At 39.0% G+C, this 20,828-nt stretch overlaps 1 protein-coding gene across 2 annotated transcripts in view; it reads right to left on the reverse strand.

Moving 5' to 3' along the window:
* Positions 1-218: 218 nt before the first annotated feature.
* The window catches only part of TMEM47 (transmembrane protein 47), a 35,686-nt gene continuing 15,076 nt past the window's right edge, over positions 219-20,828 (reverse strand). The window contains exons 2-4 of one of the 2 annotated variants that reach the window (XM_044442108.1): positions 8,362-8,502; positions 4,890-5,041; positions 669-885 (exon numbers count right to left, since the gene is read on the reverse strand). In XM_044442108.1, coding sequence (XP_044298043.1) covers positions 823-885; positions 4,890-5,041; positions 8,362-8,502 — 356 coding nt within the window. In that variant the 3' untranslated portion in view covers positions 669-822. Of the gene's footprint in view, positions 886-4,889; positions 5,042-8,361; positions 8,503-20,828 lie in introns of both variants that reach the window. The other variant, XM_044442109.1, reaches the window with a different exon arrangement.

Genomic DNA, 20,828 nt, shown 5'->3' on the forward strand with positions numbered 1-20,828 from the left:
AGGAAACCAACAGATCCAGTGCCATTCTACTTGTGTTGTTTCTAGCACTTGGGTTCCAGCTGAGACACAGTGTCCAACCATATAATTGGAAAAATGCATTCCAAGGTTTGACTTCCTGAAATACCACGGCTGGCTGAAACATGTCGACTGCCAAATGGACAGAGTTGTGTTTTCAAGGAACTGTTGAATGTGTGCATTGTTTATCTTCACTTTTCTCAGCATCGAGTAACGTAGATTTTTATTTCAGTAAGAGTCCCAAAGGTCCCAAGAGTACAACACATTAGCACGTATTGGCGACCCACTAGAACATTTGAATCATGTGTAATACAAAGATGTTTCTACATGATCCTTGTGCCAGCAACTCCCTTGCAAGCTACAGCAAATGCAGGTGCCGCATTTTAATTCCAGCTAATTTTTTCAGGATGGCTAGTGCCATCTGAGTCCTCCAATGGTGCTGATCTTTGCTTATCAAAGGAAAGGTATCAGCATCCTGTATCTCTTGCCTACGATCAGCAGATGTAATTTTTGCAATTCTTTTAATGCGATGTTAAAAAGGTACTTGCAGTAGTTGTAGCCAAAAGGTAAAGGCTGATAAACCAATACAGCCAGACTGTTTGACACTCTACAAAAGTTCTAAAAACACTGAGTTAGAAAAGACAGAGCAATCCTTTTGTTATTCCTTTCCTTTTTTTAAAAGTGGTTTCTTTTAATAATAGTCTTCATAGTTCTTAGGGTTCAGGCAATAAAGTATGGCACCCCCAAATGAAAATATAGTTGCACCCCAAGCTAGGCCATAGCCCCAGTTGAACTCATGATATATTCTCAAATTGACTGTTTCGATGAACTTGATTGGGTAGAGGACAAGACTGCACACTTGAAGAACCACTAAGGAAAAAACATAACAGAATTAGGTCAAATATGAGATTTCATCCATTTTTGAATAAGTTAAATAATTGATAAGTCACTTTTAGGGGAACTTTCTGTATATATAACAGATAACCCATTCTGGCTTATCTGGGAATTCATATATTTGAGCAATCATGACATTAAAAAAAAATCCTTCAGTCCTGCTTAATAACATGCTACTTATTCATGTATTTAAAACATTTGCCTCACTTTTGCTCAATACTTCCAAGGAAGCCTACAAATTATGCTATAACAAAATGCTAACAATTTTAAAAAATAATTGGACAACCATACTGCATGCCATGAAACAGCTATAAAACTAAGGTGATGCAAACTTCAGCCCAGGCATTTTCATCCACAACAGGCAGTGGATCACAGGGGAAAATGGTCAGAATAATCTTTGGAGACTGGCCAAAATGTTTGGATTTTTTTCAGGCAGAAGGTTTAGAGTACAGATGAAGCAGCAGAGGCTGAATTTCTTCCTTTTGACAAAAAAAGAAAGCCCACTGCTCCGGGGGTTGAAAGGGTCACTCATAAAAACTGGCACAGCCTGACTCATCCTTCTTTCTGAAAAGTTCCCAGTGAGATCAATCCTCATGCCATTGCTTAGGAGAAATGTCGCTGCCCTCATGGTCCCAATGCATCAAGAAATGCTTTCCGTTTTGGTCAAATGTACCCTCTGCACATCTGAAAGGTACTAATTTTCCTGAAAAAATGCCTGAATTTTGCAAATATATCTGAAATGCCTAGAACACAGATATTCCATATGTTCCAGAGATACCTGTGTGTCTGCAAATTGGTGCCTTTTTATTTCTTAATATGGTTTATAAAGTAAATTCTTAAAACAAAACAGAACAAACAGGTAGTCTGTCATAGTACAAGTGACCCTTCCGCACCATCTTTATTTGGAACGCAGGGGGTAGGTTTGTCTTTTGGAGCTGAAACCTCATTTCTGCCAAGCCTCATTTCTTGAGAGACTTTTTTTTTTGGCCAGGGGGTAGAAAGATCAGGCATAAACCAAATCAATCAATATGTAGGTTCTTGAACAAGCTACTTTTCTTTTAGCTCCACAAGTTTGCTTTCAAGGAAAATAATATTCTGTCACTGTCATTATCTACCAATTGGCAGTTGCATCAATTTATTTTTGCATAAGCTGCACAAACCCATAGTATTCATTCTGGAGAATGACCACTTTCACAAAATTCCATACATGCCCCCTGACCCAAAAAGGTTGGAGATCTTTGATATAGAAGGTATAAGGCTGCAAATTTGGGAGGTACCTTCAACCTGGATTGGGGTAAAACATTAAAACAGTTTAAATAAAGAGAGAAGAAGATACAAACAGCTATAAAAACCACAACAGTTACCACCACTTTGAGAAGGGAGGTAGCATTTCCTTCCTAAAAAAGTTATTTGTGCACTGTGAGGTTGTAATGGAAGAACCATTCCAAAATTATCAAACGTTCATATAAATGGATATGATTTACAAGGTGGTATAGCTTGTCATATTTCTAAACCTTAGTTTAGTCTCTAATGGATGTCCTATTGGAATAACAAGATTAGCAGGAGTATGTGGCATATTATTTCATTTATTTCAATAAAGTATACACAGAGTGCCTGGAAAAATGTGTGATTCATGCAAAGAATATTTAATCTATGCTTTATTTAGTCTATTCTTTGGTAGCTTCCAGGTTAGAGTCTTCTAATGTGCCATATATAGTCACAGGAGATATGGTAAATGTATAAATATAATCTGGGGTATCAGCATGCAGTTTCAGAGTTCTAAAGAATCAACAGCAGACTCTGCTCCCACTCTATTATTCTTTTTATTTTTTTGTTCTTTTTGTACAAATCAGACTTTCTTGACACTAACAGAAGAAAAGAGGTGAATAAGCTAATAGTTTCTGTAAATACTTCATAATGGGATAAGAAAAAGGGGTAATGAGGAAATGTAATCCAAGAAAAGCTCTTTCATCTTGTATGGTTCATTGTAATAAGGAATATTAATTAACAATGATTGTAACAAAATTCTTATGGAACTGTAAATCAAATACATATAACAATGTCTAATCATAATTTATATCTGGCATTCCTGACAAACCTGTATTCCTATCTTCTATACAGCATAGAAAATCTTCCTAATTATTCATAATGATAAAATATTGTTTTGTGTTGTGCGTACTGAGATTGTTAAGAGCTTTGATTTAATTAGCGATCAGCAAATTAAAGGTATGGCTGCTAGTAATGTACATTGTCATGGCTATGTAACTGCCCATAAGGCAAGGTTTTCAGATTGCTGTATATGATGCATAGGAAACAATGTAATGTAGCAGGCCCAAGAGTGGTTCCAGATAAGGAGCATCTAACATCTGCTCAGACATGCTGTTCTCCTGACATTACCATCATTGGAGTTATGAATTAGGACTTAGAAAATAGACCCTCCTTGTGCCTACCGAAGCAAGAAAAAAGTCAAGCGGCTAGCATATAGCGACCGGGAGTGGAGGGAAAATCCCTGCTTTGCGCTTATACAAAGCTTCAGCTAAGAAATCCACTCACTCCTATTATCAGCTGCCATTGCTGAGGTCCTCCAGGAAGAGGATGTACCACCACCAGCTCTACAACCTGTCGAATTATGGCCTGTCACAGAGGTACGAAGGGCTTTGAGGTACAGAAAGTCAAGAAAATCTAACCATTGCTGAAAAGGAATGCTGTTCAAATTCCAGAAGATGTCTGTCTTTACAACAATGTGTCAGAGCCTAAGGCCATCCAGAGACAGAGGTGGGTGAAGGCAAAAGGCCTGGGAACAACTTTGGAGGATAGACATGGCAGAATGACTGGAAGGGAAATGGATGGGTAAAAGGCAGATGGCTGGGCCCTCAGACTGGAAACTTACAAGTCTTCTAAAGCATTTGGAAGCATAATATAATTTATATGAAGCTAATTATCTTTTGTGGGCAACCCTAGGAAGGCTAGGAATGTATATAATCCTGATTAGGCTGCTTTTATGTCATCAATTGTAGTATGCCAAATGTTCAGTCAGTTCAGCCAGTAGTAGGAGGGACTCCATAGAAGAGAGACCTTTGCCCTGGGATTTAATTACTGAGAATTTTTCCTGATTTTACAGACTACAGACCCAACATGTAGTACCAGCAACAGAATCCATCTTCACCATCTTTGTAGAAGATCATTATGGGTCTACAAATTCTTAAAGTGTTTTGTGGAAGTTTCTTTGTTGCTGTGGCGGATACCAAGCACACACTTGTGTTTGTGTGCAGAGTACGCTTTCGGAAGGTCCTGATAGAACTAGAAATGTATTTCTGTTTAGTAAATGTTGCAAGTCATTCTGTTTTATACATTTCTTTGACTATTTGATCAGTCTGACCTTTTCCTGTGAAGCAACTTTATAATTTTAGAACCACACAGTGTAAACTATCTGAATGAACCCATGACCAATAGGAGCCAGTTGGCAGGTTTACATGTAGTTTAAGTTTTTCGTTTTGTTTTGTTGTACTTTGGGAGATCTATAAGGATTGTTTGATTGTATAGTTAAACCTGTATGGGAAATCCATGTTTGAAATGTAGCATGTCAACAGAGAAGAATATTGTGAAAGGGTTGACGACTTTCTCCTGTGGACTACAGCTGGTCAACAATTAGATCTTCATAGAGTTTCCAGATGCCCTCAAATAAGCTACAGTGCATCTAGGTCTATATTAAAATATCATTGACTGTGTTGTCTGGCCAGCTGCAATCTTTCTACTCTCTGTGGCTCTTGTGTTGTTGCTATTCTCTTTGGAGTTTTAACAGAACAAAACACCCAGAATGTTATTAGAAGCAAACTACAGGGAAACAGAATGAAAATTCGTACATGCTTATGCTACAGAGCTATTATTTTGACTGAATTTGAAAGTGTTAATTTGTTGCAAGTGTTTGTTCATGCTCACACATTTATACCATGGTTTATTTTTAAGTATTGGTTCATTACCTTATCCAAACACATGGAATACGAATGTTCAAAGGAGCTAATCACTGTATGTGTTTTAAGGCAATTGGCAGCCAAATTGATTTTCTCTAATATACTACTGCAACACTGAGACATCTCAAAGCAGAAATATTTGAATCTATTAGTTGCTATTCCTGAGAAAGAAAAAAAAAGGTAAGAGCAGAATAATGTTCATAATGAATTCCAGGAAAAAAATAATCAACTGTTCTCTTTGGGAAAGTGCTTTTGTGCAGCAAAAATCTAAGCATTGCAGCTCTTTCTTCAGGTGACTTTTGTGAAGATAGCAGTATTGACAGAATGAGTCTTCTTCCTTTCATATGTGACTGGTATACAAGGAAGTCAGTTTGTGCACTAATAGCTTCCATTGCAGACTTTCTCACGATTCTTATACCTGGATTTGTGGACCTTTTCCTCAGAAACAAGCTTCACTGAGTTCAAAGTCTTTTACTTCCAGGTAGGTGAGAGCAGGTTTTGCCATCAGTAAAGTAAGATTATTATTTGTCCATAATTCTGCTATTCTGCCATAACAAGCCTTCAGACTATGGGGCAGCACACAAATACAATAAATGTATAAATAACACTGGCAACACACATCACAAATAAAAATAAGTTAAAAATATGCTCAAATCATTGAACAGGCAGCCAAGTAACACCACTACCTTCTGGATAATCGGGGTGCTCCTGAATAATGTGGAGTGGGAGAGGAGCTTGCCTGCTTTAACTCATTTTAGAATGCAAACCAAGTCATAGAAAAAAAATATAAATATAACTTGCTGGGTGTGGTTATCCAATTGCTTGCCCTTTTGAAGCAAGTGCACCTTCATATCAAGACTGAGCCTTTCCAACATTAACCAGTGACTCTTTTCACTCAACCCTGATCTCATGGAAATCTCAAGGAGTCTTCAAACCCCCTAAAACCTATGTGGTGTCAGAAAACATTTCCTTTCAGCTTTACTTTTATCTTCACTTTTTTATATACTAAAGAACCACCTGCATTTCCCAGTAAGCTTCCAAGCAATTTCTCTTTTTCCTTTTCTTTTCCAAGTCTTCATCCCTAATCAATTGCAAAGCCATGCAAAAGCATCCTATGGATTGTTTTTGAGGCTCAGAGAATTGGACAATCTTGAACCATACAGCCAGGCACCAGAAAGCTCTTAAGCTTTAGCACACGGACAGGGGCAATCTGGTAGGAAGGGTTTAACGGATTTCTAAAAGGCTTTTGACAAAGTCCCTCACCAAAAACTTGATTTAAATGAGCTATCCATTTAAATAAAGCATTTTTCTGTGATCTGCCAGCAAACCTGTACGAAGCTCAAATTCTCTGTCACAAACTAATTTTGCTGTATTCTTTGAAACTTCATGAGGTGACAGATTTCTTCCAACAACTTATGTAACCAAACACCTTTCTCTGCTAAGCTGCAACAGTTAACACAGATGGTGAAAACAGTAGGGGGCAGTAGGATACTTCCCCTTATAATTATTTCAGTTCTGGAACTACTAAGGACCTAACTTTTCAGGACCTTGTTAATGGATTTTTTAAATCCATCCAGCAGAGTAGATTGTTCTGTCACTCTCCCCATTATGGACTATCAGACACGCTTACTATTTCAGTTTCTGCTCAGATATGATTGACAGAATGAAAGGAAGCTATGCTTGGAAAACTTTAGAAAAAATCTATTTATTATTGGCCAGCCTGAAAAACAGTAGAATGCATAAACAGTGATGATTTCACAGAGACCATTATGCATTGCATTATAGTGTGTCTGTTAGCTTGATCTATCTATGCAGGTTCTTAAAATATTTCTTCACATAAAATCCTTCCTTTGATGCTTGGAAAAAAAATAAAATAAAGCCTTTACATTGTGAAGGCTGTTGAAATTAATAACAAAAAGCAAACCTGACAGAGTAGAATTTATTCTTCCTTGAAGCCTAGGGAAGATATAAAAACCTTTCAGTTTAATCCTATTTATTTTCACATGTATGGTTTTAAGAGCTAATACTTAAAGAATATATTGCTATCGTGAATTTGAAAAGAATACCATTAAACTTATCAAAAAGGGAAAGGAAGGAAAGACATGAATACAACTATAATGCCATCAGAAGTAGTTAAATTTGAAGGACAGCCTCTGTAGTCCTATAAAGAACAGGAATTCAGACAATTATAATTTGTCCATAATGTATTTCACAACTGCAGTACTCTCAGTGTAAACAGTCACTGATTGCTGGAAGTGCATTACTCTTTCAAGCTTATAACAACAACTTGGGGTTTATTGCTCTTGTAGTTGGACTTGGTTGACAAATAGTTGACAATTCTGTTTGGATACACAATCTCACTCATACTTGAAGCTAAATTCTTCTATACAAGACATTTGTCGTGAACTCGCCGTTCCCTGCCTATGGAGGCATGCAGGCTATTTAGACAACTTCGTGACTCTCGACTTTTCTCCTGCTCTTCAGCAGCACTTTTGATCATTTTGCTTAGGGAAGGGAAAATGTCGTATCATTTGCAAAAGATGAAGAAAATGTTTCTTCCTCTTCTGTAGCTTGGTTGTTCTACTATACCACAGTACCACTTAGAAGCTATATAGCAGAAAAGAGGGAAAGAAATTGCACTTAATTTAGTCCCAGATCTCAGTTCTCTGATGAAACCAAAAGTAGAGAGAGGCGATTAACAGCCATGTGCAGAAAAGCTCATTGTAAAGAGAGAAAATGAGCTGCAAGGAGGCTTGGCCTTGTCTCTGCCTTCCTCTCCATCTTCTAGTCTCTGCAAATACATGCCAGGAGGCTGGGATGATTCTCTATAGAAGAATTTGATCGTGTTGATTGCTATTGGGTGGGATCAGTATTTAAAGTAGACACATGGGTCATCACAAACGGAACACTGCTTGATTTCAATATGTATGCTCTAAACATGAATACATCTGGACCCCATCATTTTTAATCCCTTTAATATCATATTACACACCCAGAGACACACACATATTAGCAATCAGGATTGTATAGTAAATCCTATACTTGGTAAACCCTTTAAAATATACAGGAACTTAGTTATAACATTATGCAGTCCAAGGGCTTCAAGAAAAGGGGGGAAACAGGTAAGAAATGAACCCTCAATGCTTTTGAATTTTCAGCCCTGAAATAAATGATAATTTTTACATCATGTAGCATGATAATGCTCTGAATGCATGACAGGTGGAGATAAGCATCCATTGAAAGCATACGATCACCTGTGAATAACCTGATGGAAAACTCTATGTTGAGACTAAAACACCCTAGAATTTATTGTCCATGTGCACGAAGGTTGACTATTCCGTCTGATCATCAACTTGTGATACAGTCATGGACAACATAAAAATTAGCTACCTTTACATTACTGTGTACAATTCTCATTTATTTTCTACATGAAGATAAAGCTGAAGTTATTAAATATACTTCAGAGAAGCAGTTTATTTACCTGCTGCAAATAGCATGACAGCAACTGGTCTGTAGAACCGCCTCCGTGATCCCACACAGATAGAAATTAATCCAACCAAGAAAGCTATAAGAATTATGGCAGCACCACCCAACAGCATAGAAAGCGTAGCAATCTGCCAGTCTGTAGAAAGAGGGGGTGGGGAGAATAAAACATACTTGAATCTGGATTGTAATTATGACAAAATTATGTATATACAGAATGCAAAGGATGAATTGGATATCCAGTAAATGTGTGACTTGTGTTTATAACTAGAAAATACAAACTCATTCAGACTGTCACAGAATTTCACAGGATCAACACAAAATGTACTTTTGGTGCTGTCAATGATTGCATCTGCATGACATGTGAAGCTGTGAACAACCATACGGTATGGGTTGCTGGTGGAACAACCTGAGGTAAATCCAACAGAAAATTAAACTCACCCCTTTACCCCTTTCTTTTCCCTTGGTCTTCCACCTAATGACCTTCATGGCAGTCCCTTTCTTTTATCTTCCCCACTCCAAACATTATACTTTTTTATTTTCTATTATTCCTTAATATTTTAGGAGCTTCAAAGAAAAATGAAAACTGTGTCACCATGTTCATCACATCTTAAAAAAAAAAAAAGACATTCTGTCACAGGATTGCAACTGCATACTCGTGGCTTGACCAATATAAGTGTCATGTCTTGTCAGCTGACTTGTAAGTTTCAGCTGTCAAGAAGAGCAAAGTGCAGTAGGTAAGTACATGGAAATTGACATGGTGTGCAGACTAATTTGCACGTGGTTACCAGGTCAATTGCCCAGCTGCCATGTGAAAAGTGAAAGAGGAAATGTGGAAAAAGCAGTTGCACCAAAATTGGGCAGTGACAATATCTTCCTTTTACCCATGACTTTTGAGTGATGAACTGACTTCTCAGTACCTTTTCAACACTTCTCCAGGTCTCCAGCTGTTCCAGAAAGGGAAGATGCTAATTTTTCCTTTCCTTTGTGGGGCACTTACTGCTATGAATACTGAGGGTTCCTGACAAAGGCACATTTTCTTGCACTAGGAATGAGATGCAAATATAATGTCTGTCAAGCAAATGGAGAGGAATTATATGTACATTAAAATAATCTGAGCTAGAAAATAATTGGAGACTGACTATACACCTATTTAGTGGCTGGAAAGTAAATGGAGTGCAAATTAACATACCTGGTTTTTCCATTACTGTAAGTGTGCAAATTTCTCCTCCATTTGTTCCAATAGCATCTATTTCCTAATCTGAACAAACAAATGAAATGTGCAGATATTCTTGAGGGCCAGCAGTGTGTATCCCCTCCATCAAAACACACATACACACACACTGGGGTACCATTCACTCAGTCCATTCATTTGGCTCCTCAGGGTTTTCTTGCTTGTTTGTTCTTAAGACGTGTCAGGGATCCATAGTATCTGCAGCAGTGAATGCTCTGAAAATGTGGAGGGCATTAATATCTCCCCTTTCTGCAGGAGCTGTAAACTCTCAGAAGTGTTAAAATGGTAGAGGACACTGAGAACTGTCTGTTTAACAGAGCATTATATTGCTAAGAAGGTGATACTGTCACCACCCCCATTTGGCACACATGCTTTCACTGCTTTCTCCCTTTATTTTTCCAGTTGACAATTAGCTGGCAACTGTGCTCAAAGCAGCCTATATACCATCTCACCTTGTCAGCCTCTTCTTAACAAGCTGTTACTGAAGCTCCATTTTAGCTTGATAGCTGAAACTTACAAAGTGGTGGACAAGGCTAGACTACTTATAGGGTGCAACCAGAAGTGTACCCTTCACACCTGCAAACACCCATCAAAAATAGAAAGAAGTAGAGGGAAATTATGAACACGATTATGCAATTTTCTGGATTATTCTTTAAAAGCAGAAAGGGTGGCAAACCAGTGATGGTCACTCCAAAATGGTCACCAAATGTAATGGCATTAGTTGAGAGGCTGTCTTTGGTAACATCATGAACAAGATGAGTGGTAGGGTTTTCTGATGGTTTGCTAGGGAGTTCACTAGCCAACCTGTGCAACCCACTATGAAATTGTACTGCCAGGTTTGGATGGCATGGTTGATCAACCTGTAGAATAGCACATAGGGTGTCAGGGTGACCTTTTGTCCCAGAGATGCTTTCTTGTGGGAAGAAGTTTAAATTCAGATGATACGACGACCCACTGTGCTTAGATATCCACAATTGGTTGCCGTGAGAAGCTGGCTATTGTGTGTTTTATCCTAGTCACTAAAGCAAAATCTATAAGATTTTGTATAATGCAAAGATGCTCATTATTTATCTTATTAGTCACTTAATGACTACTAAGAATTATCCTAAAGTATGTATAAGTGAATCGCATTAACCATCGTTGGTTTACAGCACAAGCTTAAGCATGTTTCCTTGTAAGTATACCACATCTTGCTCAAACGGGGTAATCTCAGGAAGGTAGGTCTATGTAGGCTTACTTTAAAGAATTTATTAAAACTTGATCTGACAAAAGTAGATTGGGAAAATCAACAAGAAATGCTATTTGCAAATCAACACCCTTGGTTTTCAACAGTTAATTAGCTGGAGCTATTAACAGCTTGATAATCCTCAGCTACATTTGGGTGATGAATGAAACATGAGGACACCAAGGAGAATTATACTTCTGAATATATATTTCAAAGAAAACTGTTCAAGCTCCAATTCCATAGTTCATGTGTAACTACTTTATGAAACAAAATTTCACTCAGTTTCAGCACTTTGGCCATGAAGATGGAGTTTAAGGGGGTCTAAATCTGCCTGCCTGATCCTCACAGTCTGAGTCTTGGTATTCACATGTCAAGTGTATGCCAGGAAGGAATGAAGCAGAGCACACAAAGGAAAGAACGGGGGGGAGGGGGAGCGTGTGAGCTGAGAATTTGCTCCATTAGCGCCATGGAAGCATGTTTAATATTTAACAACTTTTAATAGCATTTTTTTTCTTTTTAGGGTATAAAAATGTATAAGCACATACAGAAAAAACCAATAAAGAACCCAATTATCACATTTCTGTTCCTAACTCTTAAAAATGTTTTGTAATCTTTATTCTAGAAATGCAGGTAAAATGACACTTAAGTCTATACACCTGGGGTTCTCTCCAGTGAGACTCTTATCTCACCATTGCCCTGGTTCATGTACTGAAATTGACAAGGACTCCAAGTACCTTGGTTTGCCACTCTGAATCCTGTCATGGTTTTGCACTGCTTCTTCCTTCTTTTTCCTTGCTGCTACAAATCTGTTAATCAGAGAAACCCAGAAAAGATCCACAGTGTCTGCTAACTGGTAGTACTAGAAACCTTTTCTGTAGAATCACCTTGAAAACTGAGGCAGCACAGTGGTTCCAGTGTTGGACTTGGAACCCAAGGCACCTGGATTCCAGTCCCATTCCGCTATAAAGTTCACTGGATAACTTTGGGCCAATCACAGAATTTCAGTCTAACCTGCCTCACAGAATCCTTGTTCTGCGGGTAAGATAGAGAGGAGGCAAACCTTGTAAGCCACTTGGGTCCCTTGCAAGGGGAGAAAAAGTGTGGTATAAATGCTATGTAATAATACTAATAACACCTGTAAGGTGAAATAATAATTGCAATGTAATAACAAAAAGTTGTTAGAATAATGTATGGATAAGATGTGCATTTCTCTGCTAGCTATATTTGATAAGTAGGCAGTCTGCTTGATGTTATGTGCTATCAAGTCATCTCTGACTTATGCCAACCCTGTAAATAAATGCTCTCCAAAATGCCCTGACTTTCACAATCCTGCTCAGCTCTTCTAAACTAAAGGTTGTTTAGAAGTGTCCTCCTTTGTGAAGTCAATCCATCTAATATTTGGTTTTCCTCTTCTTCCACCTTCAAATTTTCCTAGAATTATTTATTTATTTTTATTTTTCGATTTATATCCCGCCTTTTTCCCACAGAGGGCTTGAGGCAGCTTACATCATTCTCCTCCTCCATCTCATTCCCACAACAACAACCCTGTGAGGTAGGTTGGGCTGAGAGTCTGTGACTGGCCCAAAGTCACCCAGTTGGCTCCATGGCTGAGTGGGGACTCGAACCCAGATCGTCTGAGTCCCAGTCCCATGCTCTTAACCACTACACCACCTTGACTCCATTATTGTCTTCTTCAATGAGTCCTGTCTTGCGGCCAAAACACAACAGCATCAGTTTTTGCTTCCAGAGAAGTTCTGGATTAATTTGATCTAGCACCTATTTGTTCACCCTTCGGTTGGTCCAGGATATTTGCAAAACTCTCCTCCAGCACCATGTTTCAAACACATTTTCTTCCAGTCAGCATTCTTTATTGTCCAGCTTTTCATCCATGTGCAGTGATTGAGAATAAACTAATGTGGATTATTTTAGCTTTGGTCTCCAGTTAAGCATCCTTAAACTTGATTACCTTTTCCAGTTACTTTATTGCTGCCCTCTGAAGTCTGAATCTTCTTTAAATTTCAGTTCCCAGGTGCCTTAATGACTGAGCCATGAGATGCAAAATCTTTCACGATTTCAAATTCTTCATTGCTGACATGAGAATTGGGTAACTATTCTGTAGTCCTGATGTTTGTTTTCTTCATGTTCAGCTGCAGTCCTGCATTTGCACTTTCTTCTTTCACATCGGGAGTCATTTTAATTCATTGTTGCTTTCTGCTAATAACATGCTATTACTTGCATATCTTCTATTATTGATCTATCTCCTGCCAATTTTCACTCCTTCCTCTGAAGATATGGTATGTTCTGCATAAAGACTAAAGAAATAGTAAGATAAAACATACTTCTTCCTATAGGAAATCCATCCTGTTTCTCCATATTCTTTCCAAACAGCAGCTTCTTGTCTACAACATAGGTTACACAGCAGGACAATTAAGTGCTAAGAAGCATCAATTTCTTCCAGGATAGCTTCTCTTGATCCACACAGTGAAAGGCTTTGCTCTACTCTATAAAGCATAAACTAGTCTTCTTCTGAAATTCTTTAGTGCCTTCCAGTAGCCAACATGGATTTGTGATATGAGCTTGATCGCCTCCTCTTTTTCAGAATCCAACTTGAACCTCAGGCATTTCTTACTCCATATATGGTCAAACTCTTTCTTGTAACTCTTTGAGCATCACTTTGCTTGCATGGGAAATTAGTGCAAGGATGCTACAGTTACTGCACTCTTTTCACCTCATTTCTTGGGGATTGGGATGTATATTAACATTTCCAGTCCATGGGCCATTTCTGTTTTCTATATTTATTGTATATCCTTTTAGGACTTAGACTGACAGTCTCTGCGGCTTGGAATGGCTTGCTTCATTTTGGATTATTTTACCATAGGGTTTACAAGGTAAGAAATAATCAGAAATTGTTTAACAGTGCTTTCTTCTGCACAATATTAACCAGAGTTAACTTGAACTTCTCTCTATTACTGTCTGTGAAAGATATTCTGCCATGTATCACATCCAACTATTACTGCTGTCCAATAGCTGCCTTTCAAGAGTTTCTCTGGCCACACTGTGATTGTTACTCCTGGAGAGGATGCATGCATCTTATTCCGGTGTCACAGCTTTGATCATTTTGTCTTGGGTGACCCTACTAGGAAACCAGCATAGTAGAAGAGTCTGGCCAGCTGGCAGCATTGCTCTCAGCATCTCTGGCACTCCCAAACCTTCTCACCACATTAATATGCTCATCCAAGAGGGAAAGTATCCAGCACAGTACAAATATTTGTCCCTACCAAAAAAATGTTTAAAATAATGATAATAACTAGAAAAAATGGTATACAGTGAAGGTGTAGAACCACTTCACAAATTCTTTATTTGGAAAAGCAATGCAAGTACTCGACCAAGGGCCAAATGAAATGTGACATCCTTGCACTTACCATGTTAAGAAGAATGCAAATAGCAGCTTTAGCAGGAACTGTTAATTATCAGATGAGGAGGGAAGTTAACAAGGAAGATTAGAATGAAAACAGATCTTCTGAGAAGTTTCTGCTTGTGCAAATGGGGGCTACTTTCCAATGCAGATCACAACTTCTCAAGAGTAATTTTTATTAGGTACACGACAAGGGAGTAAAGTGTTAAACTCACTTCCTACTTGCTGTGATCCCAGTAATTATCAGCTGTGCAAGGATGGATATTTGCATTAACAAACATATACATACTGAATGAAAAGTCACATTTAAAGTCACATCAAGTTTCGTTTTGTATCTGCACTTTAAAAATGGCAGATGCTGCAGATGCTAGAATTCAACATACCAATTTTTGAAAGACTGCAGACTTTCTATGATGCATATGCTTGCCCATGTGTTCTTATGGTCCCTGTCTTAACCATTTTGGAATCTTCAAAGCTATCTGATTCCCATTCAGTTGGAGTAGGGTCATTTGGACGTAATATGTCTTATTCTTGAGTAAACTTGCACAGGATTGTTTTGCACAGTGTGTGTTTTTCTTCAAGAATCTTCTAGCAGTATTTGTCAGTCCTGGACATAAGATTTTTATAGCTGTATGCAAGGATATTATTTATCACCCAACTGTAATATGGGACAACCAGTACAAACTTGTAACACTGGTCCTTTCCCATGCATATACTAGGATCCTAACCATACATATAATTTCATGAATCATGAAGGAAACACTTCTGTTTTAATAGTAAAATTACATGTTCTACATTTCTAAAAATTATACCATGGACCACACTGGTTCTTTCATATCCAACTCCCCTCCCCTTTCTTTTATTGTTGTTTAATGTATGATATGTAGCCTGAAGGAGAATCCCACAAATCATGCTTCTGTAACTTTTTGTTCCTAAAAAAGAATAATTGTATTGATGTTTAGATTTTTAAAAGTATTCTAATGAACCAACATGACTCCAAACATTTTATAAAAAGACCGACTCATTTTAAAAGGGTTTTTTTTTTTTTTCAGTACTTTTTTGGAAATTCACGTACTATCCTCTGAAAATCAGGGTGGGAATGAGGGGTTGCACATTTGCATTTGACTAACAAAGGATCTAGGTGGCTTAATCATTTTTGATTCTCACAAATGCCTCTCAAAATGTGCTAGTGTAAATGTATAAGCAGGCTCTCTTTGTTTTAGAGAAGGGCAACCCAGTGTTCAAACAGCTGTGAGCTTTAGTCTATTATGGCTTCTATCAAGCTCCAGGGTATGTCACAAGCTACGGCAATAACTAGCTAGTACAGGTAAATATGTTTCCATTAAAAATTCTAAAGCACTATGCACAATTTAGCTTCTTCTCCCTCATCCCCCTCATAACAATGGGGTTGCAGTCTGGACTAGGACCTCTTAAAGCTCTGAGGCCTCAGATTTTGACATGTGTATATTATACAAAAATTCTTATAAGCCATGCATTATTATTTAGGCCTGTTTTTCTGATAATTTTATACCCCAAAAGGCACGATGATGTTCAGTAGGTTTGTGGCACAATAAGCTTTCTGCACAATTTGTCCTCCTTAGCTCCAGTGTTTAGAACCATCATTCATTTTTGTGGATACTCACTATTTATAAGTCTGTTCTCAGTAGTACAATATACATGAATACTGAAAAGGCTAAAAGAATGCTTTCTAGAACACCTAGCAACAACTTAGAGATTTAAACAGCTGCTCTTACCCATTTCTGCTTTGGCAGCTGACTCCCTGCTGTTCAAGGTGAATGCCATTCAGTAAAGGCTAGTGTCGAAAAATGTTCTTTGGTGGTTACAGTGCATTTTTAAATGTATCACTAGTGGTTATAGCGGGCTGTTTACAAGTTTTGTAATTTGCATGGCATCTAATCACACATTCTTATGTTTGAAACAGGAGTTAGCTAAAAATAGGGCATTAGGTTATATAATTGATGACACAAAATTAGGTTGAGAACAAGACACCAAATAATCTAGAGCTGAGATTTTTCAGTGCCATTTTAATGAGTGTAGTGGGTTAAAATCCCCCAGCTAATTTAGAATATTTTAATGCAGGAGTTTTAAAGACTCTTCAAGCTAATGAAATTTAGCAAAAGCTTAAGCTGTGGGGCAACCTCTCCTAAATATGGGTGCAAATTCTTTCACGACACATGTGTATTTAAACTTTTTTTTCAGATAGCCAAATTTTTTATCTAAAAAAACAAAACAAAACCCAAGCAATGCTGCAAAAATGCTGCAATGGGCAGATGTGTGTCTCTGGTTAGTTATGAAAGATCATCAGGAAAGGGTTTCTTGGTTCACACAGGAGCTAATGTATAGAACTGCATTTGAAATGCAAACAATATGACCACCACTCACAAGTCCTGTGCCAACTGATTTCAGATATCCAGTCACTGGACATTGGCTCTCATGCAAGTCAGGTGATTTGTCTCCACATCTCTCCATGTGCTCCCTCCCTCTTTTGTCAACCTGAAAGGCAGAGCACTGGTACGTAAGAAGACAGTGGTGCCTCATACTTCAAACTTAATTTGTTTTTGGAGGCCGTTCGAACTCTGAATTGTTTAAGTCTGAATCAATTTTTCCTATTAGAAATAATGGAAAGTGAATCAATCTATTCTCAGACCTAATCAATATCCAGTACATTGAAAACAATCAAAAAAGGCACACACTAAAAAGGCACTGAGCACGATCCAAAACTTGGGCGCTCAACAGATGACATTTCTGCAGCGACCGCATTTTTTTCACTGCATGTGCAGCTTGAACATAGAAGCAGTGTTTGAACTTTGGAATGATTTTATCTCGCTTTTAGCTTTCAAACTCCGAAACATTCAAACTTAGGGTTGTGCAAAGTATGAGGCACCACTGTTTATCATGTTCATTTAATTGTGCAAAGTATCTATGCTATGGACTCTCTCTCTCTCTCTCTCTCTCTCTCTGTGTGTGTGTGTGTGTGTGTGTGTGTGTGTTATGTGCCATCAAGTCATCTCTGACTTGAAATGAAAGCCTTTCAAAATGTCCTATCCCCCACAGCTCCATTCAACTCTTCCAAGTTCAAGGCTGCGGCTTCTTTTATGGGTTCAATCCATCTCATTTTTGGTCTTTCCCTTTGTCTTTTGCCTTCAACTTTCCCTAACAGAATTGTCTTCTCTAGGGAGTATTGCCTTCTCAAGTATGATGTGTCTCAAGTATGACAGCTTCAGTTTCATCAGTTTTGCCCATCGGGAAAGGTCTGGCTTGATACGATCTAGGACCCACTTGTTTGTCTTTTCTTCAGCCCAGGATATTTGCAAAGCTCTCCTCTAGCACCATGTTTCAAACACATTGTTTTCTTTCTGTCATCTTTTTTCACTGTCCAGCGTTCAGATCCATACACTGCAATTAGGAACGCAATAGTTTGGATGATCTTGACCTTGGTCTCCAGTGCAATAGCCTCACACTTGATGATCCCTGTGTGGTTGGAATCTGCACATGACCCACGTCCTGTGGGTGAACCCGACATCATAGTGCCAGATAAACCAAGGCCTCACTGCAACAAGGCTTTCTGGTTGCAATACTGCCCATCACCTGGAAATCTCCATGTTGTTTGGAAATGGACTGGGAACCACTCAGGTTTTTGCTTTGACAAGATAATCTTCCATTCACCTAATTGCAGTCAACACTCAGATGATTGTATTTTTCTCAAACTGAAGCTTCAAAACTATTTCCAAAGGCACTAATGATCGTCTAAGCATTTATGAAAGTAATCACTTTGAGAACAATACATACATCTGGTTTTGTGCCATGAAGCAGATGAAACCACTAACTTTTGTTATGTATGAATAGGAAATGCCAGTTCAGATGGTCAGTTCTGATGTGTATAAAACACCAGCCCCCTTCACACAGTAATTGCTGATGTCCACATGTTGATTGTGAATGTCTGAGCGGACACACAAAGCTATCTAGGAAGACTTTCCCCTCAAACTGGAGAACCATGTGTCCTCAGCATTAGCACATGAAGGAACTCCTTTGAGATGGGTTTTTATCTCAGTGCTTTTTCTGTGGATTGTTTTAGCAAAGGCACCAAAACAAAGGCAAAAGTACCATTTCCTGGAGTAAACAATACATAGAATCCAATTTGATACCCACTTACCTAAAAATATGACAGATTGAACATAATACAGTGGTACCTTGGCTCACAAATGCCTTGGTTCATGAACAAATTGGGTTCTGAACAAAAATTTCTGAAAAATTTTGACTTGGGTAGCGAACACCGCTTTGGGTGGCGAGCAAGATCACACCCATCTCCCCACCCCCCTCAGTGGGGAGACGGCCACGATCGCAGTTGCTTTTGTGCAGGGAAGGCATGTGTGTTCAGAAGTGTGCTGCTGCAGGAAAGCCAGGAGCAGCAAAGCAGAGCTGCGGCGGAGATAGCCAAGATTCCGCCTGTCCTTCCTGCAGCAGCGTGACTCTGATCAGGCACACCTTCCCTGCAAGAAAGCAACTGTGATCGTGGCCATCTGCCCACTCGGGGGGGGTAGGGAGATGGCCACAATCGCAGTTCAGTTCTGCAATCACAACCAGCACGATCGCAGCCATCTCCACACCCCACCCCCGTGTGGGGAGATGGCTGCGATTGTGCTGGGGGTGGGGGAGGGAGATGGCCGAGATCGCGCTCATCTCTCCCTCCCCCAGCGTGCTGTTTGTGCCCGTCTCTCCCTCCCACCCCCCAGTGCGCCAGGATGATGGCCGCCTGCAGGGATGACAGGCACGATCTCGGTCGTGCTGGGGGGTGGGGAGATGGCCACGCTTGTGGTTGGGGTGCTGCGGGGAGATGACTGTGATCTTTGTTGTTGTCACTTTGCTTCACATTTTTCTGATTTAAAAAATGGTTACAGAACGGATTAACCTTATTTACATTGAACCATATGGGGAAATTTAACTTGGCTCACGACCAATTTGGGTCACAACCAGAGTCCTGGAACGGATTAAGTTTGTGAGTCAAGGTACCACTGTATATAGGATAGCATTGTTAATAACTTTTCTAACTCTGGGACAGGTAAGTGGATAAAAATATTGATATATCTAGGGGAAAGAACCCTCTTCTGACTTACATGGGTTCTGTTTGTCTGTCAGTCACACCCCAGTTCTACCGTGCTTCAGTCGTTTGTGTGTGTGTATCCGCACACACATTTCTGACCATAGCACTCACCACTGGTTCTCCATTGCACTAGATGGCACATGTCCTTATGACTGTACAAAGAACATTAATTGTATCAATACTACAATTAATCTGTGAAACAGTTTCATTTTATGATGTGGCAGTAAAAAAATGTTTCTAGCCAAGAGCATGCAAGTGTGTGCGCATGCGCGCACACACACACACAACTACTGTGATGCATTTTCTACCCTTCCAAATTTTATTATGTAATGTTTCAATCTTCATCGCTTGACATCTTATATTTATAATTGCATCTCCCATCTACAGTGCCTACATTTCAATTTTAAAAACCAGCAAAATGTATCAGGCTGCTTCAAATGAAATGCAACTCCTTACGTTGATGTTTGCAAAGGATGATGGAATGTCCGTGCACTACATGCCCCCAGAGCCAGATAAGGTAGTTTGATACCTGATGCAGAGAAGCAAATGCTGTTCCTTCCCCTGTCCCAGGTAAGCCAAGGTGAAGACTACTAAGACACACTAAGTTAGTTAAGCACCTGAGGCAATTTATTACTCCTTGGAACTGCTAAGTGAAACAACACTATGATACCCATCATCAACACCTGAGAGCCAAATTATAGATTAAGCAAATTGCATAATACAGAGGGTTTCTAAAAAAAATCCTTTAAGTGTAAGCATGCCTGGCTCCGGTTCAGATAGTGACCATTACACACTGGAAAAGGAGGATCAAACTTCCACACTACACTCAAATATTGTTTGCTTCCTGAAATGTGCCGCCCATCAGTCCAGACAGTTCACAATGTAGAGAAAGTCTCCATGAATGCTGATAGGTAACCCTGAAGTACATAAGAACTTGGTAAAGCACGTAGTTTGGCTCCAAGGCATCTGCCTCCCTCTAATAGTAGGGCCAGGCCTGAATGCACCAAATGCCATCACCAATGTTGTGCATTCCCTTTCCTCAGAATAAAGGAGTACTCAGGGTAAGCACAGTCTGTGTTTCCTCCATGGTGATGCCCTATTTTTCATAATTACACTGCCTTAAAGGAAACAAAGAGGCTATCCAAGGAATTTCATGCTGTCTGGAACTTCCACAAATCAGTTTAATCTAAGGAAAATACTTTCACTGCTCACTGGTGTCAGAGTATTAGATTTTAAACAGCACGCTGAAGTTTCTCCCCCATTCAATGCACTACCACAATTATTCATACACCAAATTCCCACATTTCCGGAAATCTTTTTCTTTTGTCCTGCTGCTTCCCTCTACCAACTGATTTTTTTCAACGACAGCTTAGACATAGCCAAGCATTTCTCAATTAAATGAAGGTTGGCAATAAAACTACATTAGTGTGCAAGAAATACTACAGGACTATGTTAATGACCTGAAATCT

The sequence above is a fragment of the Varanus komodoensis genome, unplaced genomic scaffold, assembly GCF_004798865.1.
Source record: "Varanus komodoensis strain SLA01 unplaced genomic scaffold, ASM479886v1 scaffold4, whole genome shotgun sequence".
In the NCBI taxonomy this organism is placed as follows: Eukaryota; Metazoa; Chordata; class Lepidosauria; order Squamata; family Varanidae; genus Varanus; species Varanus komodoensis.